Source organism: Diorhabda sublineata, chromosome X, assembly GCF_026230105.1.
Source record: "Diorhabda sublineata isolate icDioSubl1.1 chromosome X, icDioSubl1.1, whole genome shotgun sequence".
Classification (NCBI taxonomy): domain Eukaryota; kingdom Metazoa; phylum Arthropoda; class Insecta; order Coleoptera; family Chrysomelidae; genus Diorhabda; species Diorhabda sublineata.
The window spans coordinates 36,576,306-36,603,825 of NC_079485.1; the positions used below are offsets into that span (position 1 = coordinate 36,576,306).

Genomic DNA, 27,520 nt, shown 5'->3' on the forward strand with positions numbered 1-27,520 from the left:
CCTACACGTATTTTTCATTATTCTTTTTTACTCTTCGTACTGTTTTTTGTCTGTACCAGTGTGTAGCATTATCTTATTTTTAACATTAAAAAAAAGGAAAAAAGTCAATTTCTTCTTTATATTTACTCTCTTCATTGATAGTCGCTTTATTAAGTTATGATCGATTTGATTGAAATAGTGCCCGTTTGGAGATAAGTATGTTCCTTTGTGGATTTCTTTGTGTGCGAACTTTGTGTTGGCAATAACGAGTCCCGTTGCAAAATTAACAAATCTTTTTCCATTGTTGTTTGTTTTTTCGTGTTTGCTATATTTCCTATCCAGGGCCGGATTAAGATTTATAAGGGCCGGTGCTAAAATAATTCGTTGTTCTATTTTTGTGTTTGAAGGTTTTGAACACCCCACAGCTGGATAGAATAGGTCCAGATTAGTTTGATCATGGATTTGTACAAAAGGACTGTTATATACCTGCGCAACCGACTAGAATTGGAGGGTAAAAACACTAATATTATCATCATCAACCCACAAATATTTCTAAATTAAAAATGGGTTTCTAATGAATAAAAGTTTTTAGTTCTTGTAGGGTTTTTCATTCAGTAGATCAAAAGAAAAAAACTTGTGCTTTGCAGATAGTCTATAAAAACAACTTACTTTCAAAAGTACACTCGGAAAGTTCTCATTCTTTTCCTTCAAGTATATGCACATTTCTAAACCTGTTATCTCATACCTAACTGGAATTCCATATCATGAATATGATTTCTTTTCTATTAGGAACAATTTTAATTCTCTCCAAATTCTAAATTTCTGAATAACAACTCAGGCAATTATTTTGCTCAAGCTCCTTTAAATTATTCAGTATAATTACTGGACATTTCGACTTAAATTTTTTATTATCAACATAAGGTGAAACCTGACAAATTAGTCTTTGCGCACGACGTATTCTTATTCAGTGCTGTACACTATTTTTATTTAATATCTTTTTACTTTGTGTGATTCTAATAAAAATTGTTAGAGATGATAATTGAAAGCATTTCTTATCATCTCAATGGAAGTTAAGCTTTTTCGCTATATAGTTACATAAGGTATAAATACATAAGATTTGCATACACAAAGTGTAATGAAAAGGTTCGTTAAATCATATATTGTGACATCAACTTTAACCAAAATACGAATCATTAAACGCCCTACTGTAGTTTTTTTTTATTCTTAGTAGTTGATTTTGTCGAACTAGGTTGGTGCCATAAGTACTCAAATAATAATTTATATTATATTCAGTTACAGCCAAAATTCGCAGCCTTTATGACTACCAACTGCGGCTTATGCAAGGAGTCATGCCCGCTCCATCTGGGGTTGACATAGCAAACACAATCAAATACTTCTCTCAAACACTTCTAAGTAATAATATCATATATTTCTTTGGGTCAATCCTACCAAAATTTCTTACTGCGTTATTGTTAATTTTATAATACTAACGTAATGCTTGTGGATAAATAAAATCATCATTAAAATAATTCATTGATTTGGTTAGGTTAGACTGATTTGGAAGTTACCCATTTTTTGTTCATTTATATGAAAAAATTAATTGATGATGGTAAAGGTTTATGAATATAAAAATAACTTCCAATAATATAAGTCGAGATAATCGTGTTCCCACAATATGAAAGGATATTTGTAGCAAAGACCAAATTTCTACAAGGAGACTTAGTGATTTTCCACTATAAAAACTCGCGAATTATAATAATATAATACAGTAAATCTTTTCAAAACTCAAATCACTACTTCGAGTGCTTTTAGTGAATAAAAAAAAATAAAAGAGATTTCGTAGTAAGTACTGAATTCGCTTCCTGAAAATGCTTAAACAATATTTTTATCCTTTGTTAGCGTATTGGTAATTTATTTCTGAAGAAGCATACTTTGTAAGTGATAAAAATAAATTTGGATGAATAATATATATTTCGTGCTCCACTGATCGATTGTATATTATCATGATCGTATAATATGTGATTTTTTTCAATTATGATAAAAAAAACAGACTCATTCTTGTAAATTAACAGATTCATACGTCAAAAGCTTTTTTGAGTTTTTTCAATCCTCAATCCACTGTGGTATAAATAATAAAACTAATAGTAACGTTGAAAACGGTGAAACATAAAATGTTATTTTGGTAAGAATGACCCATTAGAGAACGTTTAAATTAACTCTGAGTTTTTAGCTGTTCTAAAAGATGTACCTAACTCTCCTTTTGACCTCCTTAAAGATCCAGATATGGATGCAGTTAGAATGACACTTTTTCCAAGCTTAGATTACAAAGGCCTTTACAATTCGTTAATTCCTTTACTAGAAGTCGCACCACTCATCAATTACGGAATACTACGTAAGTAATTGTCATAAATTGTGTATCGAATTAACAGAAAAGCAATGTTACTTATTAAAAAAGTTTACTCCATTAGAACCATACTATCGAAGCATAGATAATGTTTCTAAACTGAGCTATCAATTTAAACTTTGTTTAATGAACGTTTTAAGAATTTATTTTTTACAACGAAGTTATTCATATGATTCTTTCATAGTTATGGCTTAGAGTGAAAAAGCAAAGATTGCAAAGATAGAATTTCATGGTTACACAAAAAGAATTAATTGTTTGTATTATGTGAATAATGCTCACCACAAAAAATAACGCAATCTGTATTTTTACAATGCTATTTTCAAAACCTAGCCTTATAGATTGAATAGTAGTGGTAATATTTTAAAAAGGCCACAACATATTCCTGAGTCGCCTTATATAGAATATAAATTGTCAAAATATGACAGTTTCTAAAGAAAATTAATTATTATGTATTACTTTGTTCGTTTAGAACATATGCAAATTATTGATATGAAATCAAATTAAATAATATTATAGATGCAAGCAGAACTCACAGATTTTGAAACAATTAGCTACCGCGTTTGATTTTGCCACTACAGAAGTTTCTGTAGAGTGAAGTCTCCGGAATTTCATTATTTGTTTGAGAGCTTCAATGCATAGTTATCAGTTTTTTTTACAAATACGCGAATGTTTTGGAGGAGCAATATTGTCTCTAAATCGCAATTTCTGCTTTAAAAGAGTTTTGTTTGTCTTTCCAAAATGTGTGTCTTTTCCGAAAAAGTTGGATATTTTCTTCAATTGCATGACTTCAAAACAGCTCCAGAACTGCAGTAGAAGTGATAGGGACAGAGCCAAACCCTCTAAAACCTTAGGCAATAGACCAAGTATTTTTCTGGCAGAAATACACGAAATCGAAAAATGCATTTAGGTCAATTAGGAAAGGTATTACCGCTAACAGGAGAATATGTAGGTAATACTAGTCTTGTCTCCATTCTCTCAAAGTGTGAGGAGCTACGGAATTCTAGATGAATAGATATTTGCCAGATAGGGCCATCCCACATCTTGAACTTTTTGCAAGAAGTGAACTTTTTGCAAGAAGTAGGCTTTATAGACCAGCTATAAATACTGAGAGTGCCACGGAAAGAAAAGGGGACACAATAGGCCGCAGTGTACATGACATCTCAAATTATACAGAAGTACATACATTGGAAGAGCGTTATTGTCATACGAATTGCTATTATTGCTTTAAGAGAGTTTTATTTGTCTTCATTTTTATCTAAAGAAACCTGTTTACAAAAATGAATTTTACTATTTTTGAGGTGAGTGGCTGTATCTCTGATTGCTTTTGCCTTGGGTTTTGTAGAATATAGGTTCGAATCCGATATATTGAGAATCAAATTTTAGATTTCCAATTTTAGATGAGTGAACTTATTGAAAAAATGTCTATTATTACAAATGTTCATAACTTTTATTAGAAAATTTAGGACATACATTGTGATTGATTACTGCGAACAATGTTGTGCTTTTTATCAAAATAACCTGAAACGCATCTGATTTGTGAATCCTTATGTTATCGAAAAATTGTAACTTCAAAATTCGGATCCATCCGAAAAATTCACATACTATTTCCACAACAGAACAAACTTAATTTTGTTAAAACCATTATTCTCTGGATAGAACTCTAAAATTGTAAATGTTTTTATTTTTCAGCGTTCGGTCAATCGATGCTCCAAATTCTTGGATGTTTATTACCGTTTTTGGAACATGATTTGATCGATAATTTGCCTTATTTAACTGCATCCTCCATATCCGTTCTTCCAAATAATCTACATCAAGAAATTATTAACACTTTGTGTTTTTACATTCTACCTTTCACTATATGTAAGTAAAAAAATATTATTCTACTCATACCTTTGCCATCGGCCCCATTGAAATAAAGATAATTTTCAAATAGGAACCGATTGTGTGTCGAGCTAAAACGAATATTTTGTGTTCTAAATACTTAAAAAAATTCATTCTTCTTACTAACATTTGCCAGAAACTTGAAGAAGAAAGTTGAAGTTTCTGGTGATGGTGTATGATGAAAAAGTGTAGACTTTCTAATGAAGGAAGAAAAAAAGTAATTGATGAAAAACGATCTAGACAACCTAATATCATTAATGAAAAATGTTTATGGCTTATGGTTTAAAAGTGAAATAATGATCATATTTTCTCTTTTCATATTCCTATAATTTGTCATTCAGTGTGAAAATACTCAGTCAGTAATATTTCCCGTAGAGAGATTAACTGTACCTATTTTTTTTTAATTTTAGCTAGGCATAATGATCGTGATAGTGACATATGCCAATCTGTTTCTGCTGTTATAATGATGGTATTTCAATATTCAACTAATCCTGCACTTCACTGCCAGCTCTTGGAATGCCTAATGACGCTAAAGCAAAATATTTTAAGAGATATTCTAAGTGTTATAGCATATGGAACATCAACTGCTCGTTCTTCCGCAGCAAAATTATTGTTTTATTACTGGCCAACATTTAATGCTAATTTATTTGATCGAAAAAATCTTATCTGTAAATTTGCAGGTATGGTTACTATTGATACAAGATTATTGCGAACAGTTGTACTAATAATTTGCTTAAATCATACTGTAGTTAATAAAATTGAGTTCGGTTTCATGATTTTATGGCATGTATTAGTAGTTTTTTTTTAATATGGGAGGAACAAAATTCATTATATCACCTAGCACCTAGAGGTTGCCATATAGAACGTTCTAATACTACTTTACGACTTATAATAAAGAATATGAACTTACATATTAATTTTTTATGTTACAATCCGATATTTTCTCTATTTTGGTGAAACTAAACTCCATTTAAATTTTGAAAAATATTAACAACTAAATGTATGTTTTTCATGTTTACTTATATAATCATTAATGAAGTTTTATTATTGTTGTTAGGTTGTTATATGTATATATGTATATGTTAACAATTACTAATATTTTTTCCTCTCTCAACTGTCAAACATTCCCATTATTAGAGCCTACCTTAGCGTTCAATTTATCTTGTAATAATAATTTCTTGGTTTATCTTAACATCACCTACATCTAGTTTAACATGATAATCACAAATTTTATTCGATATTAATATCGTGTATTCGTAATACTCTCTGAAATTTTAGATCCAACACCTTTTGTTTGCCAAAGGGATATGTGCCCAAACTCTGGTAATGCAGAAGCCGCAAAAGTTTGTTACGATCATTGTATCTCCATAACATATGCTAGTGATACCCCTCCTCCTCTATATTTATGTATTGAATGTGCAAATGAAATCCATCGGGAACACCCTAACCAAATGTTTTTTGATATTCTCCATCCCATGCAGCAAGTTTCTATGGTTTGTGAGAATAAGGTAAGATATTTAGGAACTTTCTAGTTTTTATCGTTTTTAATATAATTATCATTAATTAAATCAATATAATTAAATAATTAAAACTATTAAATAATCTTCCATATCTAATGGATTTATTATAAATATGCCATAACGATTAACCCTTATCCGGATAGTCTGCGCTAGCAACGTAAACAGATAGTTTGAGTCCGTTGGACTCAGATATTGTATGCCTATTGATATGCATATTAATATGCATATGCTATATTAATAAAAGTCAATGGTAATGCAATGAAAAATTTAATAAGATAACACTAACTTTATAATACTAGGTACAAAGAATTATATGCATGCACAAGAGAAAATTATAATGTTTCTGAACAACAAAAACAAGTTCATTTGATATGAGAATGTTCACAACAAATGCTTTTCTTGCAATTAGTGCAAATTTATTTCTGCATTCTACCTTTTTTGGGCGGTCACATATGACACCTTTTTTTACGAAGCGGTGAAGACTCTACACTCCTTGATGTATTTGGTTGGTCTTGCGTTTCTGGCAAAAATCGCTTCATTCTTGCTTTGATTTCCTTTGTTAGTCCAAAAATTTTTCTTCTGCGTATTTGGGGTATTATTAGTCCTTCTGCTAGAGACACAAAAAATAGGCGTCTTTTGTCTTTTGTCTATATTACATAACCAGCTATCCTAACCACATCTAACATATTCATAAAAAATGCGAAAGGTCAACGGTTTGTGCGTCTTTTACACATGTATTCGTGAACCATCTGGTATAATGTGTCCACGCCGCCTTTGGTTTTATTATATTCTAGAATGATTCGAGGTTTATTTTTCACATCACTGAGTTCTTTGGTGAAAAGCATTGTCGTCAACAAAATTACGCTTTTTCGAGATTTTGGTACGCACGATACCAGTTTTGCTTTCTTGCTTCTGCTTGTGGGACGAATCTTTTGTTCTTTTGAATAGGACTCACCATAATAGGAACAGTAGTTCCTATCTCTTTACAATAAACGCTTGAAAAGATCTCTCGCCTTGTACACACTTTGACATATCTATCTTAGCATGTAACACTAAATCACGATTCATGAGAAAACAAATCATCCTTTGTCCAAACAAAGTATTCTAGTTCAAAACTCAACCTTACAATCTGGTGTTCACGGCAAAGCAGCGGTCCAGTAGCTCTATTTCGAGAAGATAATCCAGCGGCATGTCACGCTCACCTCTTCATTGTCCACTTACTTATGTTAGCATTTCTCACCTCTTGTTTATGATTTCAAAAGGAAACTTCCGTGACCGCTCAGTTCCTCGAAGCAAGCTGCTACAATACTTACTAATCTTGAAACAGGTATTCGAATAAGTACTCGTAGATCACAAAAGTAACCACAAAATTTTTTATCAAAATAAAACCCCGGGATTTTTATTTTTAAGAAATCATGACTTTCAACCAAATGAACATTGAACATCAAAAATTTAAAAACTGGAAACTGGAGTCTCACACTCAATAAATTTGAAAGTGATTATTTTATTAATTCAAAATTTTTATATATTTTTGTAGAATTGTCGCTCAACTGATAAATCAGCAATATCTATATGTTTTTCTACTGAGTGTGCAAGCTACAATGGTAATCATCCTATCAGATACTGCGAACAATGTCACAACAACAGACATAACAATCGAAGGGGAGGAGATCACATCTTCCATAAAAGTATACCACCTACTTGGAATATGGAACCTGAAATGCAGACTTATATGGTGGAAGCTATTGTTAGGTAAAATTTTTTTAATTTTATTACGGTAATCCCGGGCAATTAAACCGACAGACAGAACAAAATTAGAACCAGAAATAAAACTGTTGCAGAAAGATTAGTGATGTTACTATATGCTAGTATAGTAATATAATCGAATTGCTAGCTATCAGCTGTTTTAGTAATAACCATCTAAATATTTTGAGTGAATATTTATATTTTCAAATTAATGTTTCCATCTAATAAACTAAAACTCACGCTCATTTATAGAAATTTCTCTGAGCTCCCCTGCGAAGCCTTCCTTTTTGATTGAATTACAATTATTATTAAATAACAATTCAATCATTGTTAATCAGATGATTGTAGAACAGAAATATCTTTGCCTAAATGATATGCTATTTTAAACTTATGACTAGAAGGCTCCGCTACGAAAGTATGTATTTTACCGAACTAAATTACAAATTGTATTTCATTTTTCTTTTATTCTTCAACGGTAGATAAATTCGATATTAATTAATATTACCGCAAATTTTTCCAGTTTACTCAAAGAAGCCAAAATACCTCAATTAGAATCAAAAGAGGAGAAACGTGAAGGTGATAAGGAAGGAAGAGAAAATAGAGAGGGAAAAGAAGGTAAAAGTCCAGTTCCAGCTATAGACAACATAACAATTGAAGAACGGCAACTATTGGGACGATATGGTGTATGGCTATTAGTTGGTAGATGTACTCCAACTGAAAATACATCAGTCGAAGTACTCGGGCGCCTGCTGGCTATGATTTTTCATTGGTTTCACATGACAGCTCTTTCATATGATGGTAAAAATTTATACTTATAAATATCATTAAATGTTTTAGGTAATTTTTTAAAATTGTTTACTTCTTATCTTACCTCCAACAACTCAGCTTCTAACCAACAACTCAGCTCAATCCTGCTATAGTATGATTTGTGAATATTTCATACACCGTCCGTCAATTCTACTGTGCTTTATTGTAATTTGTCTCATTTTTTAATCATTTCAAACATGTTCTCCTGACATTTTAAAGCCAGTTTAGATGTCTTTATCAAATTAACTAATGTGTGCACATGAATCTGATAAACTAAATTTTAAACCTAAATCTCATAACTTTCATCGGCATCTTTGGGAAAATAACATTTTTCGCATATTTCAAGAAAATTAATTGGCTTTATATAAAATAGATAAATTCATCCCACCTTTAAAAATAGTTTATATAAATTATAATAAGAAATAAAATATACACCATTGAATCCAACTTCGATTTGGAACAATGTGAGCCACAAATACGTTTATGTACGAGGATATATTGAAAAATTCTTAGCCTACCATAGAACCGAACAAACTTTCAATGTCAAAATATTGTATTACTCAACATATTCTCCTCTCAATTGGATACACTTATTACAGCGAACGTGCAACGTTTCTAGACCTTTAAAAAAAAAATGTTTCTTATTGCTCTGCAAACCAGACCTCCACAGCTTTTATTACTTCCTCGTTGGAAGAAAATTTACGACCACCTAAACTTTTTTTAGTTGAGGAAAGAGATGATAGTCGGACGGAGCCAAATCTGGTGAATAAGGAGGGTTTCTAGTAGTCCAAACCCTAAATCACGAATTTATTGCATGGTAACATGAGATTTGTGTGCAGGGGCGTTGTCCTGCAAAAACAAAACACCTTTGGATAGCTTTCCGCGTCTTTTCTCTTTAATTTTTTCCCGTAGAGTGGCCAGTAATGTCGAATAGTAATCTCCAGTTATTATTCCACCCTTATCCAAAAAATCATGATTACTCCATGGCAATCCCAAAAAACTGAACCAAGAACTTTTCCAGCAGATTTTTGGACACGAAACTTAGGTCTTGGAGAACCAGCGTGTCGCCATTCCATCGATTGTTCCTTTGTTTCTTGATCGTAGAAATGTACCCAAGACTCATCCATAGTAACAATTTGGTTTACATCGTTTTCAAATCGAGCACAGATCGAACGCGATGCGTCTACCCTTGCACGCTTTTGGGCAACATTCAAACATTTGGGGATCCATTTTGCAGCAATTTTCTCATGTCCAAATTGACGTGAACTATATAATAAACGTATGAAATATTCAGTGCTTCAGATATCCGTTTTATCCCAATTCGACGGTTTGATAAAATCATGTCATGAACTGCATAGATATTTTCGGGAACTGACATAGAAACTGGCCTTCCGGATCGGTTATCATCCTCAATGGAAAACTTACCTCGTTCGAAGCTTGCAGTCCAATTTTTCACGGTGGCATACGAAGGACATTGATCACCGAGGGTATAAAGCTTACCCCTTAACCCTTTTAAATATAGGTACTTGATGACGGCTCGATACTCCAATTTTTCGATTTTCACAATTTCGGTGGATATCTTTTTTCTTTTAATTCATTGCGTAACTCTGGTTTATTTTTTTGGCATCAAACTTTACACTGACACTTCTAATAACTTATTGTTCATTGCTATAGTAACGCAATATTTTGTTTATGCATGGAACTGGTCTAGGCTAACTAGATATTAATACATCCTCGTATACTGCTTAGTTATACGTTTATGTTTTTAGGTCAAGAAGAAAGTACCTTAGAGAAATTAAAGACTGAAATCGTATGTAACTGGTTACGAAACATTAGTCGAAGTCATTACAAGCTTTTTATTTCCTGTCTTTTGCCTCATCCACCTGAGTATGCTCGTATAGGAGGCCATTGGTAAGAATTATTTATAAAATTGTTCATTTGTAATATATAAATATCCTAAAGTGAAAATTGTCTAATTCTTCAATAGAAACAAAGGATATAGTCAATACATCTACCTTTTCAATTGCATAATAAAAGTTTATGGGAATAACCTGAATTAGGCATGAAAAAAGTAAGATCAATATGACAGACCTCGAAAATAATGGGGATTTCTTTGATAAATAACAATCACGAGATGTCATTAATTCCCAAAATCAGATATTCTACGTAAAATTGATACACATTGGGGGTTCACCGCAATAATTGGCAGTATTCATTAAATTCTACTGACGTACCAAATATGTATATTTAAAAATAAGGTGTTGGGGATGCGGCGTAGGTTCTTAAAAAATCGACATGTTTTAGCATATTCTTGTTATCTAATAGGATGTATTAGATAATATCCAAAATTAACCAATAAATTATATTGGTTGAAAAGAAACTTATATAGTTCTTAAATAATAAATAGTGGAACTTCATAGAAAAACCATTAAAATTTATAAAACTGATTATAAGTCAGTACTGTGATGCAAAATGTAATAAAAATTATGCATAATCGATGAGAATAATTGAGAAAATCATAAAACGAGATATTTCAATTTATGTTGTTGATAATTGTGATGTTTTTTTAGTTTTTAGTATCTTCATAGTTTTTCGCTAGACCATGAAAATATATTTCCATTGTAACATTATCAATTTCTAGGGACACATTGTCATCACGCACAACTCATTTAAAAGATGGTTTAAACCGTCTCTTTTGTCTGGTACCGTACGAAGTAATTACTCAAGAAATATGGAATTATGTCATGCCTCATTGGATGGAAGCTATAGTAAACGATGTACCTGAAAAAGAACTATTTGAATTACGCATCATATTAAGTAAAATCCTAGATACAGACATGAGTCCACTAGGATTTAACGCTAAGAAAATGTTTCAATTCGTATCATTTAGGTTTCAAAAAACTAGTGCCAAAGTACAACAACAGGCATTACAGTGGCTGCAGGTAAGACATATTCTAAAACAGACCGGAGACATATTTTAAAGCAGACCGGAGACATATTTTATAGCAGACCGAAAGATTCACTTTTTGTAACTAAATTTGGAATTTGTCCAAATTATATTTGTCGAAACAATTTTTTAGGTAGAATAATTGTAACAAAAAGTATTTTAGACAACATATATGTCTGCTAATGTTTTGCTGAACATCATATGAATGGATAGAAAAATCGGTTATGCCGAGCATGCTGTCAATATTTATAAGTTTAATTAATGTAAAAATTGTTATACAACTAATGACAAATTTCTTATGGTTCTTTCTTCAATTTATTAGAGAGAATAGTAGAATGTTAATAATGGAACATTTATCCTTGTATGTTCCCATTTTTTTGTCTATTGTTCTAATATTTTTTCCAATTAAAGTGGTATCTGCAAATTGAGCACTAAAGATGATGATCCTCTCTAGATACGTATGAGATATTTTGTTGTCACAACCGATTAGGTTTGCGTTCAATTAAACATTTCGAAATGTGTCTTAGAATATGAATAATGGTTGACCGTTTAATCTTATATGAACAGCAATGTTATTCAAAATCCTAGACCAGCGAAATAAGTGTTCCAGTCTCTATGTTCCGAAGATTGTAGTCGGTATATAGTATTAAAATCAAGGAAGTTTATGAACGCCAGTGTATTTGTTAATAAATGCATATATACGAAATCTCAAGGCAAATCAAGAAAAAAAGCAATATGAAAAAGAAGCGAGATCAATTAAAAATGTTTCAATTATAACCCTTTTAATGGAAAAACTAATAGATGTGAATTATCCTTCTGCTTCTGGGAAACCACTATTTGTGGCGGTAAAATCTTTTCAAAGTCTTTTTGAAGTGGGAAAAAATCAAGTTTACGAATTCAGTTATATAGATACATAAATACCAAGTTAAAAAAATCAAGTAGATACCAACATAATATTAGACCTACTCGTACAAAACTAACTAATAAACTTAAGATAACGTGAAATCTTATGATGTTCTTCTGCCTGCCTTCCTCAAATTCCTACCGATATATTACTACCTTAGTTTTAAATTTCATAAATAAAAATATAATTGTTAAACAATTTTAACTTTTTTGACATTCACAACAATAGTGCTACCACATACAACTATAATTATATATCTTCTATATAAACATTATTATATTTTAATCTATAGTTGTTAATGAAATAGAATATATTTCCAATTTTATTTGTTGTAGACTTTAACTTTATTGGAAATAATAATTCCTTTGAATTTATTGTTCACTATATTTGGAGAGGGCGTCTCTTTTATGAAAGAAGGTATAGTAGAAAGCAATGGTGATCCAACAACGCCACATGAACTAGAAATACCAGGAAGACCAGAAAAAGAACAGAAAAGAGGCTCAATTTGTAAGTTATATAATTTCGAGTCACTCTCTACCGAAACGCTTTCTGTTAATTTGAAATTGATCCAATCATTGTAGAATAATACTGAAGCGTTGTTAGAGAATGACTCAGTTGCTAGAGTAGAAAATGTAGGGGTTGCCACTGTAATTAAATAGTTAGAGAAGTAGAACTTTAGAGATAGACACTGTACTTAACTAGTGTTGTATAAAATCTATCTCTAGGCTTCCCTGGGTTTTACTGGAAAAATGGTACAAAGTAATGCCCAAAAGCATCTTTAATATATAGAGTTTTAGTTTTTGACATAAAATGATGATGCTTCTCACCTTTTATAGGTTTGGAAAGATAAGTAGAAGGAAGACTTCTTGCTATTAAAATTTTGCGCAATAGAGTGAAAAATATTGTTGATTAAGCGGTATTGAAAAGTGTGTTAGACTTCTATGACCTTATCTATATATTCCTTTTAATCTCTAAATACACAACATTTCGAGTGTGCTAAGTGTTCATGAGTGCTTGTTGTCAAAGGAATATTTCATATAATGACATTAATCTAAGTTGTGGAATCCATATACATATTGTTAATATGGTTGATATTGAGTCTGAAATAATACTGAGAATAATAGTAGAAGTACTAGTTTTTATTCAAATTTATTTATATTTAAAAAAAGGAAAGACTAACAAGTCGTCAGATCGACCTGACATATGTCAATTTCCCTTCGTTAATCTTAACAAATGTAAGCATTATAAATGCAGCCTAGTATGCAATGCATGTTTTAGTGAACTGTAATTAGAATAATCAGAAAAGTAGTAGGAATTCATAAAAGTGGCAACTCTGAAAGTGTGAACAAGTTTCACACACCATTTTTCACTCTTGCAGCATCTCTTATTGAAGATGGCGATTCAGGAAAGACATCATTTTCAGATGAGGAAAACCGTCTATCTCCTCAAGCAGAATTTGAAACGGATGCAGAACACAATCTATTCTGTTGTTTGCTAATGTTAGATATACTATTGAAGCAGATGGAACTCCAAGACACTGACAAACACACTGGCTTGAATTCATCACTTTGTAAAGATGTCTGTTGGCTGTTGAAATGTATGATAACGGCAGCTTGGATAGGGAATCACTCATGCTCGTTAAAGTCTGAGTGCACGTACTGTGAATCTAGTATCATGTGGCATCAACTCTCATTACAATTATTGAAATATCTTTCACCAATTCATCCAGCTCATCCGCCTGATGTAAGTTTTACAAAAATACGGGAGCAATCTATTTTTTTTATGATTGCGGCGCAATTTGACCACTATTCTTATAAAATCTAGGCTTATGGGAACAATAATCCGCCATTGAAATAGTTAGATTTAAAAAGATATTTCTTGTATTTACGTTTTAATATTTACATAATTTCTAATATTACAAATTCAAGTTGCATCAGAATGTTGATATTTAGACTTTTCATCCACAATTATAAGAACGCGAAACTGGGTAATGTGTGTAATGTGCCACTAAATGTAAGAGACACTAACGTTATGTATCCTACAGAACGTTTATCGCGTTATTCTAATGCCATTCATAACAACGAACATTTCTATCAAGATATTTTCATAATTGTTCCTTTTGATCCTTATATGGTTAAAATTGAAGTTATGGTGCTATATTTCCCTAATTATGCAAAAAAGTATATTTACTTTACAACATAATATTCTTTTAGCTCCATACATTTTTCCCAGCGATGTTCAATAAGTTTGATACACTTTTTCTTATAATAATCATTAAATTCTTCGAACTAGCCATTAACTACCGACATTACCTATTCATTGTTGGGAAATCTTTGACCACGGAGCCATTCTTTCAAGTCTGGGAACAGAAAATCCGAGGGGGCTTAATCTGGCGAATAGGGAGCATGAGGTAGCAATTCAAACTTTAATTCATTAATTTTGCCAATTACAATAACGGATGTGTGAGCTGTTACAATAAGTTCGCATAATTCTCACTGTTGAAAGTTTTCCCTTTTTCAAGATAGTCAATGAAAATTTTCCCACGCACATCCCAGGAAACCGACACCATGACCTTGCCTGCAGATGGAACGGACTTTGCCTTCTTTGAAGCCGGTTCTCCCTTTTCAGTCCATTGTTTTGATTGTTCTTTTGTTTCGGATGTGAAGTGATAGACCTCGTTTCATCCAAATCTACGAAACGGCGCGAAAATTGGTTTATTTCTGTGAAACACTCGATTGAAACATCTTCACGACGCTGTTTTTGTTTCATTATGAGCAAACGCGGCACAGCTTTCTTATGTGATGGTACCGCACTTTTTGAAATGCCTACTATGCTCGCGCACTTTCAGCAGACAATCATTCAGTATCGCTTTGTGGATTTTCTCCAACATTTCTGGAGTCGTCCCCTCATTTGGTCGACCACATTGCTGCTGGTCTTGGCAAGTCGTACGGCCTAACAAAGTCTCACCTAGAGTACAATCTAATTCAGCTTTTATATTGGTTGGGCTAATGCCTTTCAAATAAAATTGTATCACATAACGATGACTAATTTTTTCTCACTGTAAACGTTCATTATTGATGGCTACCAAACAATACTAAGCAACGTGGTGTCTTCAAACTTGAAACATATGCTGTATAGATTGTGTACTTTTTAAAACAGTGGTATTTTTCAAGCAAGTACCGCCGTCTCTAGGTCAGGCCAGGTACTTCAGGGACCATCCTCGTATATGTGAGGATTGGAGACATCTTTAGGATAATGAATAAATAATGTATTTAAAATGAAAAGAATAGAAAAAAGATTTTACCATATTGGTATGAGTAAAAATGCTTCGAAAAATAATCGTCACTTGCATAATATAAACTTTATTACGAAGGTTGGTTCAGAGGAAGAGTCGAGATAATCGCAACGAAGGTAAAAGAGAAAGAAAATTTGAACAATACTTAATATCATAACCATATAGAAATCGAACGAATCGCTAAAATGAATTGGATTGTACAATCAATCAATATATACCTAACAATAAAAAAATAACATTTTGAATCCTATTAAAGAATTACAAACCGCATATATAATAAAATCATAAATTTTAAAGTATTGTTTGAGGGTGATAGTCTAAGAGCCAGACCTTTTTTTGCATCGCGATAATACACCATCTCTTCTACCATCTCAAGCCCATTGTGAACGGGAATCTAACCAAAACCCTTTCCTCATTTCAAAACTCAAATTATAAGTTAAACGCATCCGTTTTCAGTAATTGAATTATTCGTTCACATTAGTGTAAAGAAACCTTTTGGAAGTAACACAGTACTGTTACGAAATCACACTTAAGTCGAACTCCAAGCCGCCCCTGTCTAATAGAACACTGGGGAATGATCATGCAGGTTAAAGGAGTCTGCCCACTACACCGTATCATACCATGACCGTAATAGGAACGTGTCAGGCAAAAAAATATTCTTTGTATAGAAAAGCATGGCACTATGTCCACTAGACCGTTCCGTCACCGATCCGTACCGTCGCGTGCCATGCACGGAGCGTTAATAATTGTCGGCGAGAATATTTTGCCGGTGCCGATACGCTCCGCGCATGGCACGCCACGTTGTCCAACCGATGCGCGCAGGCATCAAAAGGGTGATTATACGGGTTACAACCGCGTATGAGGACCGTTATAAACGCGCCTCAAATGCCTTCACTGAATTTTCTTCATCTTCAACTAAGTGCCTGTACAACGTCCAATATTCTCCTTCAGTTTTCCGATTTTTTTATAGTCTCGTGAATCCAGTAGCGTCGAGTGGGTTTTTGATTCTCACACTTAATCTTTTAATTGCCATATAATACCTTTTTTATTATTTTAAAACTCGATAACACTCCCCAGAGGTCTAGGCAGTACTGATACACATGCGAGAATGAAACGACTTCTTATCAATTTTACGTCATAAAAATTGCGGGGGGGCAACATACGGGTTATATACGGGTTACATACGGACACCAAACCGGCATCATACGGGCATTAAACGCCGTCGATTCGTTTCAGTGGGCAAAGCAAGCCGTATCGTATTGCCTTCCGGGCTTGATACGTTCATAGCACGGTCATGGTATGATACGGTGTAGTGGGCAGACTCCTTAATACGTGTAGTGAACAGTGAACAGATAACTTAGTATTTAGTCAATAGTGCATTTACAACACAAATTAGTCAAATACTAGTAGAGTGTAAATAAATTAGTGGTGAGACAGTGTGTTTAAATTTATCCCACCAATCAGGGTAAATTGTAAATAGATAAGAAAACCTTACAATACAATTATTGAAAATTAAAATTTAGGAGTAATAAATTATCAAGACACTGCCATATAGTAATCTTATCAGATAGTGGAAGAGTATTAGCATTGGTGTTGTGGCGGTGTAAAGTATGTTTCATAAATTATGTCGCCAACGATTCAAAAATATTCATCTTGTGATTAGTATTGGCAATAATTAAGAGTATATTTGCTAAAATTCACACAAAACAGTGACAATAAATATTTTTTGTGTTTGAGATTATATTCTGGTTGATGATCTGGCTTCCATTCCCAGAATACTTCCATTTTTCTTTTCAAAACTAATTAACAATAAATTATCCCAATGATGTATCAATTTCATAATGACATAAATAAAATAGTTAATTATTGATTCCACGATTCAATGGTATTTGTCATGGATCTACTTATAATTGTGAGGAATGATGAGTTTTCATATCACATAAAAACTGATATTAATGTCATTTTTTCATTCCTTCATAATTTTAGGTTTTATAATGAATAAACGGGAAGCTTTAAATCGGAAATTTTTTCAAGATTTCGAATCTAAGCAGCATAGTATGTCACATTTAGTGGCTTAGTATGAGGAACATGCGTTTTTTATTTGCTTTACACAAACATTTTGTTTATTTGTTTTAAGCAGTTCATCAAACGTTAAACAATATTTTTTTCGCGCTTGAATACATGTAAGTGTGGCCATGCTCATGCTATTACCTCACTCAACATTAACACAATTATACAAGGATATTTTGGTAATATTGAAAATATATTTATATATCTACGAATACTTCATATTTATTCATTAGCTACAAACAAATACTATATAATAAAATCCTCATTAAGCTCCCATCAAATTAATGAAGAGACCACAGTGTTTTTTCTGCCTTTTTTCAGCAAGTCTATCAAGAGTAGCCGAAATATTACATTAACTGAAATATTAACATTTTATGTCTTTAATTAGATAGCCCTTTCCAACATTCGTAAACAAAGTATCTACAGCTTGTTAGTTTCTAAAATTATTTTTACAATATTATTATTAACTATTATACATAGACCATTGAAATTTGAACAACTAAATTTTAAGGGGTTTTAATTTCTCTACTAACCATTCAATGATTCTTATTTCGTTTATGTTTATAATAATATTGGCTGGCTGCAAAAAAAACAAAGCCAATCTACGGACCTGGAAATTGTTAATCATTAAATAATCATAGTAAAATCAGCATTTATTCCATTATATATAATTACATTTGAATATTGAATCCATATTTTGATTGTAACTTTTGTTCAGTTAATATTTTATCGTTTTTTGTGTTAATAAAGTTGTTTAAAAAAGTGTTTCGACGTAATTTCCGTAATGAGTTATATTAGTTATCAAAAACATTTAAAATCCAGTCTTTGGATTGTTGTCGAATCAGTTTTCGCAATTCTCCCGTCTGCTTGGAACTAAGTGCCACAAGCAGACATCGACTACTTGCTTTGTTGATGCCTAGATGTATATAGTAATATATGCATGCACACATGTCAACATATGGAATATTTTTCAAAAAAAAAACGAAATTATTACATCCTGTAAACATAATGTATCCTATTATTTATGCTTTATCACTTTTCACGCATTTATACTGAAGCAAGTTTGGTTAAATCAAGTTGCTTTGGCTCCAGAATATGTATAAATTTTATTATAAAGCATTTCATGAAATTTTGATGAATGGGAATATTATTTCGATTAGAAAGCATTGACATGACGAGGATTTTATTATATGTGTAGATTTAGAACACATTATTTTACAGATCAAGTACATATTATGAAAGATTATTGAAAGTAGTTTTTCAAATACAACTACTCCCAAATTTCACCATTGATGTTGCACACCTCAACAAAGAACAAACAGAAGGTTGCCCCACTATTATTACGAGTACTTCAATTTGTATTTTATATGCAGCATCTAAGTTGAATTTATAATGAAAGCATATAATAGAGATCATATGCCGTGGTTGCCGGCCTCTTAGTTTCTATAACGTATTGAAGTGCAATTTTAAACAAAGTATAACGTTAATCTGAGGGAGTAATTGATTTTTTACTTAAACATTAAACATTCATTTTCTAATTTACTACTATTATCAAGAAATTGATTATATCAACAAAATTCTTAGCATTTTCATAAATTTCTACGAAAATGTTGGATGTTATATTATAAATTAACTGAATAAAATACATCTCAAACAAATTGTGCATTGGAATAAAAACACGAGTTATTCTAATGAAACCAAAAGTAAAAGAAAAATTTGCGTTAATCTTCAAAGCACTGTCCTTGGCTAGCAATATACTTTTAAAGGCTCTGTCTGCAATAGTACCAAAATGTTCTACTTTAGCACATGTTTCATATTTTGAAATTGCCAAATGTCTCAAGGAGCTGACTCTGGTAGTAAAAAGGATATGGACAGAAGACTTTTAACCGGCAAAAACTCACGACATACAGACAAATTTTAAAATTTTGAAAGATTCTTACGTCAACTTAAAACAAAACTTGTCATCGTTTATCCCAGAATCGCTAAAATATCAATCTAAGTTAATACTAATTCATTATATTCGTTACAATATGAAATAGTTAATTATTCTAGAATGTACGTACTCTCAATATTTTCACCTAAATCATCTGGTGAATTATCCCTAGAATCCTTTTTTGTTTATAAATGATATCATTTAGATGCTGGCATATGATTTAATTATATTTCCAACATCAAAACATTTAGCATGATTATTTAAAAAGCCTATACTCTATTCTATTTGCTGGAGGTCTTGATTATAAGTTGACGAATAATCTTAGTTTTATCAGGTTTTGTTAGTTATATTATTGACGGGTTAACCACTTTTGTGTATACTTATTCATTTATGTCTTATGGTAACTTTTTTTTAAAGAAATTGTAGATCCCAAGTTATTATAGTCAACTGTTTCATCCTAAAAACACGGCTCACAATATCTAATAGTATATCTAATCTAATGAGATTGACGATCTTGCATTGTATTTCTACTATAATTTGGTGTGCTGCTACTTCAAAAATAATAATATTGTTATTGCACGATACCTATTCCACCGGTCTACAAGAAACTTGACGAAGACGTATTACTTCTACTTACTACTTTGAGAAAACTAAAGTAACACACTTGATACGAACGACAGAACTTATTGAACAATCGGTTATTACATCACCTTAAATTCACGTTCCTGCTATTACTATTGTTTTATACCTATTGGTTAAATAATAAAACATAAACAGTACACGAAGATTATTTAAAATTTTGACTCTTGATGCGAGCCCACTACATTTATCTTGAACAAAATTTTGGCATTTAACAATGATTTTATTGTGCCGCGATGAATTTTTAATGCACAATTTTTGAGTATTATCAGTTGGTTTAAATTTTCAAAACAATTCCAAAATATAGTTATTATGAAACTGTTTTAGCCTCCTCTAGAAGAAAATTATGAAGACGTACATAGCAGAAAAAGTCCGCCGGAATGCGACAAGAAAGAAACCAAAACGGATGCTGTAATCACCATGTCAATACCAGAAGCCCATTCAGTAGGAGGAGTTATAGTACACATGCCACACGTGTGTTCTGTACGAGGAGTATTAAAACTCAAACCAACAAATCATTGGCTTGAGTTCTCCCATAATTTCTTTGAATTTAGATATTTACCGCACAATATTATTATGAGAAAATTAAAATAGAAAGCAGATTTGTTATTGATTAACTACTCAATTATTTTATTACTAAAATTACTATTTTCTATTACTATAAAATTGTCCTTCGTACACTTATTTACGTTACATTTACTTACAAAATTGAAATACTTGATAGAGCGCCGGTATCCTCCGGATTTAAGGACTACTGGGAAATTATAAAGGTTCCTTGATTCTATTCTCATAAATATTAATTAAGCTCTGTTCAAGTGATTTTTGTTCAATATTTAAGACGTATCTAATAAGTTGAAGGGGTAGTGGTAATTCACAGAACGAAAAAGTCATTTATCTTTTCATCAAACCCATCTTACCGTGATATGACTAATTGTTAGTATTGCCGCTAGGACCTTATCATAATATAAGGGCATAAAATGTAGAAATCCTCTAAAAAATTGAATAATAAAAGCAAATGCAAGATAGGCAGAATATTATGAGAGTAAACCATAGAGGAAAAGCAAATGCCTAATAATCAACTTATCAAGAATTACTGTTAACTGATACACTAGTAAGGCTTTAAAATTATTAAAATGACTTTTTCAAATGACGATGCTGACGATATGATTGCAGAATATTTTGAATGTCTTCAAAATGCGACATTTCCTAGAAGATTTTCAATTCCCTGTTCTTGCATTGAAATCCGCGCTCTAGCAGTAATACTGAAAATTGTATATTTCGCAGATAAGATGCTTTTGGTTGAACAATCAATACTGTTTCCAGCAAGACTAAGTTTCTTCGTGTTTAGTTTAGAAATTACAGTTGTTTATTCTAAAAATTGATCTACTTCTCATCACTTTTGTTAGATACGTCACAAAAATTTCTCGAGAAAAATTGAACATACATATTTTTGGTCTCATTTACTTAATAGAATCTATTGAACAATCACTAAGTTTAAAACAACGTTTTCGCCTCTTGGCGACCATCTAAGGAATCTCAAAACACTTTCCACGGTCTTCTTTTGGCTACTTTAGTACAAATATTTTGTTACCATATGTTTAGTAGTAGTTTCCAAGATACAGCATTTTGGATTCTTATCTGGCCAACATATATATATATATATATATATATATATATATATATATATATATATATATATATATATATATATATTATATAAGTTTTTAGTCCAACTTCAACTTCTTTTTGTTTTCAATCATATAATTTCATATAATTTTTCTAATCATCAGTTTCATGTCATTCCTAGTTATCACGAGAAGTTCTTCAGACTTCTTAGCTGATATGGTTATGAATCATTTAGATTTTCTTACGCCTGGAGGGTTTCTCCAGTAAGACTCCATCTGATCCTTCAACCATTCGCTCAGTTCGTTATTAATGTAGCATATCGTGAGGCCACAGTAGAGTTAGCTAGTGCTTTTAGAATTTATATATACTTCCACACTAGTTTGGATGTGCATCCAATAGCTTTCAGGACCTTCAAGGCCGCTCGGCTATCTGAGAAAATGTATATGTATGTTTTAGAGGTTTCTATTCAAACACTCTTGAGCATGTTTGTTTATGGCTAGCAACTCTTCCTGAAAAATGGTGAGTGATGTTCCCATAAAGAGTTTGCATTTTGGTCTAGAAATGCCCAGTCTAAGTTGCGCTAACTTCGAACCGTTTGTGCACCAGAGAGATAAATTTCGAGCTTGCGGAAAATTTTTGTTGGCCCATGATTTGCGGTCGTTAATTATCACTTCAAATGGAGTATCTTTTTCTAACATCCTATGCATTTGCTCCATTGGTTTTAGCCTGTGGACGTCGCTAAATGCCTCTTTCTTCACTATGAGGTGAAGAGGAGACAGATTTAGTAGCGCCTCTAAAGCTGCAGTAGGGCAGGTTTACATAGACAGAATCTTTTTCATTTTTTTCTTAACTATTTATTTAGTTTTCGACCACCAAACAAGTAAGAAAATAGCAAAATTACCTAAACGTTTTTAAATATTGTATTTGACAAATTTTATATTATTGATAGCTTCGGACCAAAAAATTTAATAGTGATTTTTCAGTAATCAACCACAGATTACGTATTTTCTAAGGAATTGGAAGGTTGGATTTCGGAGGCTCCTTAGCTACTGTTATAATTCTTTGAACCTATGTAGCAGGTTTATTTTATTCAATCAATATCCGGTTACCCATAAATGTACTATATTAAAAACCCGATATATAACTATATATCATTCAAATTCAATTTACAATTATTCATTTTTTCTTGTACATACTGCTTCCATACATTCCTATTAGTGTAATCTTTTCGAAGACAGAAACATAGTTTTACTTTTTTCGATATTTATTTTCATCCATTTTCTTCAGCTCTAGTATATATCTAGATTATGTTTTACTCTGTCTTCAGATGCGTAAGATCATTGGCGATTAGGAATTCTAATAGTGTATGTCATTTTTTGGGTCTATTTTATATATGAATTCTCAATTTTATTGTTATATCGTATCATATATCATAATTTTACAGCCTTTCTGTTGATTATGAATCGCTATAATAGTTTTGGTTTAAAGCTAAGTTTAGTAGATGTCTTAAAAATTCAAAGAAGTATGGCATTATCAAAATTTGGATAAAGTACTTATAACATTCTAGTAATTTTTAGATAATGACTGCAACCGTGGAAACAGTCTCAGAACAACTTGATCTACCCATAATACCGGTTGAACGAGTACCTGCAGGTATGGCAAGGGCTATAACTTTATCAGAATCAGATGTAGGTAAGTAATAATACCTACTCACAATCAAATTAATTCATTATATATGTTTTGGAAATTACCTAATTTGAAAAACGAATGGATGCATAAATAATAATAGAAGTCAGTCGTTCGCCCAGTTTGACTGGACCAGAAATTGAATTCGTCTGCTAACGCCAAGTGGTCATATGCAGCAGCGGGTTGACCAAAAGTGTCTCAAGCTAGTTAAAATAAATAAATTGATCTAATTTATATATATAATATTCTTGGTTTTAGGCTTCTTACTGTTTTAAAATTGGTTTTTATCAATAATTAATTTTAATTATTAATATTTTATGATAATTTTAATAATTAGTAGAGTTATTATTAAATATATTAATAATTATTAAAAAAAACTAATCTTAAAACAGAAGAGACCTAATATCAAAAACATTTTATTTCATTTCATACAGTTTTTGCTTTTTAATTAACTAAACATCTAAACTAAGGATCTAATATTTGGTTAGATCTATTAGCCAAACTTATTATTACTGATCTTTTTTGTCACATATGAAGGCACGATTTGAAGTTCAAATATCTTGAGAACCAAGTATATATATATAATATATATATATATATATATATATATATATGTGTGTGTGTGTGTGTGTGTGTGTTTCAGAAAGTTATTACCCGAAATTATTTAGAAATGTTTCCAAAACTACTTTATTTTCTAAATGACTTCATTTGGATTGAAATTTACTAATTTATCATAACTAGTTTAAATACAGAACCTCAAAAAATAAACTTTATTTATCTAATTAATTGTTTTAGCTATGGCTAAAGCACAAATAGTAAAAGCTCAAGTGATTGGTGAAAATGATGAACCAGTTGAAACGGATTCAGGCGATGACATCGATAACTTCTGGCAAACATCTATTGGCAAATTTAAGTTTTGCGTAGAAGAACTGCCACAACCTTTACAATATCTCAATCAGTTGTTACAAGAGTTGTCGAAAGTAGATAAACCGGACATTTTATATTATATGTTACAATGTTTAAACGTTTTGATTTTGCACGGAGACGCTTGTACAATAGCCTCGAAAGAACATCGGGGATTTTTCATTTGGTGCCAAGAGAATCTTCTTATCAAAAAGTAAGTGATAATTTGAATAGACAAACGACATCAAGATAATTTCAATAGCATTCCGACCAGAAATCCCAAGAGCTGTTAAATTTCTAATGAACGTTCTACAATTTTGATTTTCTTGATAACATATTAAAGGAATATTTTAAATATAAGAAGTTCTCAAACCTATCATTAATTTTGGAATTTTAAACATTAATGTATTCATGTATTATTTAAATTTGCATAGTTTTAATATAGCTTAAATATATGAGACGACCATCATAGCTTGCATATGCGCGAATGAATAATAAGAGATAATAAGTACCTGAATAATTATTTTACGACGCACAGTGAAACTACTCGTTTTTATAACCTCAAAGAATATTATTACAGACAATGAACTTTCTCTCAACTACCATTTCTGACGATAAAATAGAAACGGAGATCATAACAGAACCGAAAAAAGTAACCTGAAATTTTGATAAAATGGTGTTTGGCCTTGTTCCTCTCTACGTAATACACTTTTAGAGCCTATTTGAACATCCAAATAATAATCGCATCGAAAATTGATTATTTGCGTCTAAAATGAAATTAAAACACTAAATCTAAAATTGCCGCTAAATTGCATGAATATCCTAATTACTTAATGTAATCAAAAAGTCTAAACAGGACATAGTTGCGAAAAAAAGGGCTATCACTATCATTACCGCACTTCTTCAAACCCCAGTATTTCCGAGGATGTTGAGGGAAAATGTCGAAAATAAATCTATTGGGATTGTAAAAAATAATACCACAAACCTAAAAATAAATTTATTTTAGTATCCACACTTAAAAAACTATATCCTAAAAATTTGCATTTAGTTCCACTGTGTAGTATGTTACGGTTCCTTTTATAAAAAAATAATATAATATATAGGAATACTTCTGATATTAAATTGTGATGCTGTTTATATAGGGAAGACATCTCAATTACTAAACTCCTGGAATTTTTTAATGAGAAATAGTAATATCAAATGAGCTTTAAAAGTTTGAACATTCTGAACGTCTAGTGCAAAGATTAAACGGTGGAATTATACTTAATTCTGTTTTCAGTCTTTGGGAACTGTGCAACTCTGAACACTCCCACATTTGTCAAGCTGTAGTACCTTTACTTCTTCATTGCATTACATTACCTGCTGGATCTGATGTATTTTGGAGAGTGATTCAAGAAGCTTTCCATAGCTCCAATTGGTGTGTAAGATTTACAGCTGTTGAGAGGGTAACGGTTATTACAAGATTCATGAACTCAAGTCCTTTAAGAAATGTCCACCAACTTCAAGCTGCTCTGGCTAATGCCTTCTGTTATTTAATTTCCAGTATGGATGACAGCAACGTATGTGTAGCACAAAGAGCTACACTGTATTTAGGAACCATTCATGACTCTGCTATAAAGGTAATTTTTAAAATAAATACCATTGTGACACCATTGACTAAGATACTGATGATGTATGTAAGTCCAGTCAAAATTCTTTCAATATGGTTAGCATTCACATATTGTACGTAAATGTGATGTAATAAAAAAAATATATTTTTTCTTTGTTGGTGAGAACAAAAAAAAATTCGTCAAAAAATTAAGATGAGCTCCTGCATATGTAGTGATTTCAAGCGAAAATAAAAAACATCATTGTGTGAAGGTGGGGCTGGAAAGTAACAAGACATTGAGGTGATTTTACACCAAATATGTGTGTATATCTTTATTAACATTTCTTATGTCATAAATAGAAAATATGTATATAGAAGTTTTATGTATGTTATTACCAAACCAAATTTTTAAGGGAATTAAAAAAATTTGGACATGTTACAAATTTCTGCATTTTTTGTTTGAATTTATATTTCAAAAAAATAAATTGGGTCTATCCTACACCACCGACTGTTCATGTATTTTTGAAGCATCTGAGTATATTGTGGTTGGAAATTGTAATATTTCGATGTTTCTAGTTGAGAACCTGAATGTGAATTAACAATTTTTAATTTGTGTTATTTGAGAAAAAAATATCTAACGTTATTTACTATTTCAGTCTTTGATTATGTGTTTGGAGTCTCAGTTTGATTCTGTGATAGTGGACAGGCCGATGGTCTTGCAATCGTTGTACCAGTTACATAATTCGCTTAGTGAAAGAAAAATTATAACCTGGGATTTTTTTCTAAACCGTTTCGATACTTTGTTCATTGAAGCACAAATAACTTTGGAAAAATCGGGTGAAATCACGTATTTCAGAGGTAAAGTAACATTATTCGCAATAATTGTTCATACAAAAATCAGGCGATGTCTCCAATGTTACGTTGTATTTTAATGTTTCTCATTGTATTGTCGTAGATTTGCGAAATTCTGATGCAAACAGCGAAACGTTGCAAAGAAAAATTCAAAGGGCACATGATGCTCTTTCGCAATGCGATGGGAGTGCAACAAGTTCAATAAAAACTTTGAGCGCTAGTTTTGGAACGAAATGGCCTTATAAAAGAACAATGTCTGCACCTGCATCAATAATAACTAGACATGAAAATAAAGGTAGGTGCTTATAAAAGTTTATCTGTTTATCTGAGCTTTTAAGCTATTTGCTAAAAAGAGTTTATGTAAATTGGCCTCATTGTCTTCAGCTGCTCTGAGAATTTTTCAAAAATGAATTCTGCTTGGTTTCCGACACATCTGAGCTGAAAAGCTTGTTATTCTCCAATATTTGCTTAGTTCCGATTTTTCCTTCTAGTTCAAACGGTAAAGTAACTTTTTAGTTTTGTGAAACAATGTGAGTTAAACTAATTTTTGTAATGGTTGTTAACACTTTTTGAAAACATCTTTGGAAAATTTATAATAATTAAATAAATATGTTACATTATACTTCCTAGTATTTTCAGAATGTTAACTTTGAAGTGGCTTGTGTTGTAATTATCTAACATTAGGTAATAATACAATAAGAAATTGAATCTGTTATTATTTTAGGATTAATACGTCGTTT

At 31.5% G+C, this 27,520-nt stretch overlaps 1 protein-coding gene across 5 annotated transcripts in view; it reads left to right on the top strand.

Annotated features, from left to right (window-relative positions):
• LOC130451773 (protein unc-79 homolog) overlaps nt 1-27,520 on the top strand; it is a 62,996-nt gene that overhangs the window by 11,745 nt on the left and 23,731 nt on the right. For 3 of the 5 annotated variants that reach the window (XM_056791004.1, XM_056791001.1, XM_056791005.1), the window contains exons 2-18: nt 1,273-1,392; nt 2,210-2,371; nt 4,073-4,243; nt 4,675-4,944; nt 5,543-5,772; nt 7,322-7,536; nt 8,051-8,328; nt 10,107-10,248; nt 10,979-11,279; nt 12,524-12,695; nt 13,567-13,931; nt 20,453-20,608; nt 23,329-23,443; nt 24,233-24,554; nt 25,620-25,959; nt 26,585-26,786; nt 26,884-27,075. In XM_056791004.1, the coding sequence (XP_056646982.1) occupies nt 1,317-1,392; nt 2,210-2,371; nt 4,073-4,243; nt 4,675-4,944; nt 5,543-5,772; nt 7,322-7,536; nt 8,051-8,328; nt 10,107-10,248; nt 10,979-11,279; nt 12,524-12,695; nt 13,567-13,931; nt 20,453-20,608; nt 23,329-23,443; nt 24,233-24,554; nt 25,620-25,959; nt 26,585-26,786; nt 26,884-27,075 (3,709 nt within the window). In that variant the 5' untranslated portion in view covers nt 1,273-1,316. The remainder of the gene's footprint in view (nt 1-1,272; nt 1,393-2,209; nt 2,372-4,072; nt 4,244-4,674; nt 4,945-5,542; nt 5,773-7,321; nt 7,537-8,050; nt 8,329-10,106; nt 10,249-10,978; nt 11,280-12,523; nt 12,696-13,566; nt 13,932-20,452; nt 20,609-23,328; nt 23,444-24,232; nt 24,555-25,619; nt 25,960-26,584; nt 26,787-26,883; nt 27,076-27,520) is intronic. The other 2 variants (XM_056791003.1, XM_056791002.1) reach the window with 2 other exon arrangements.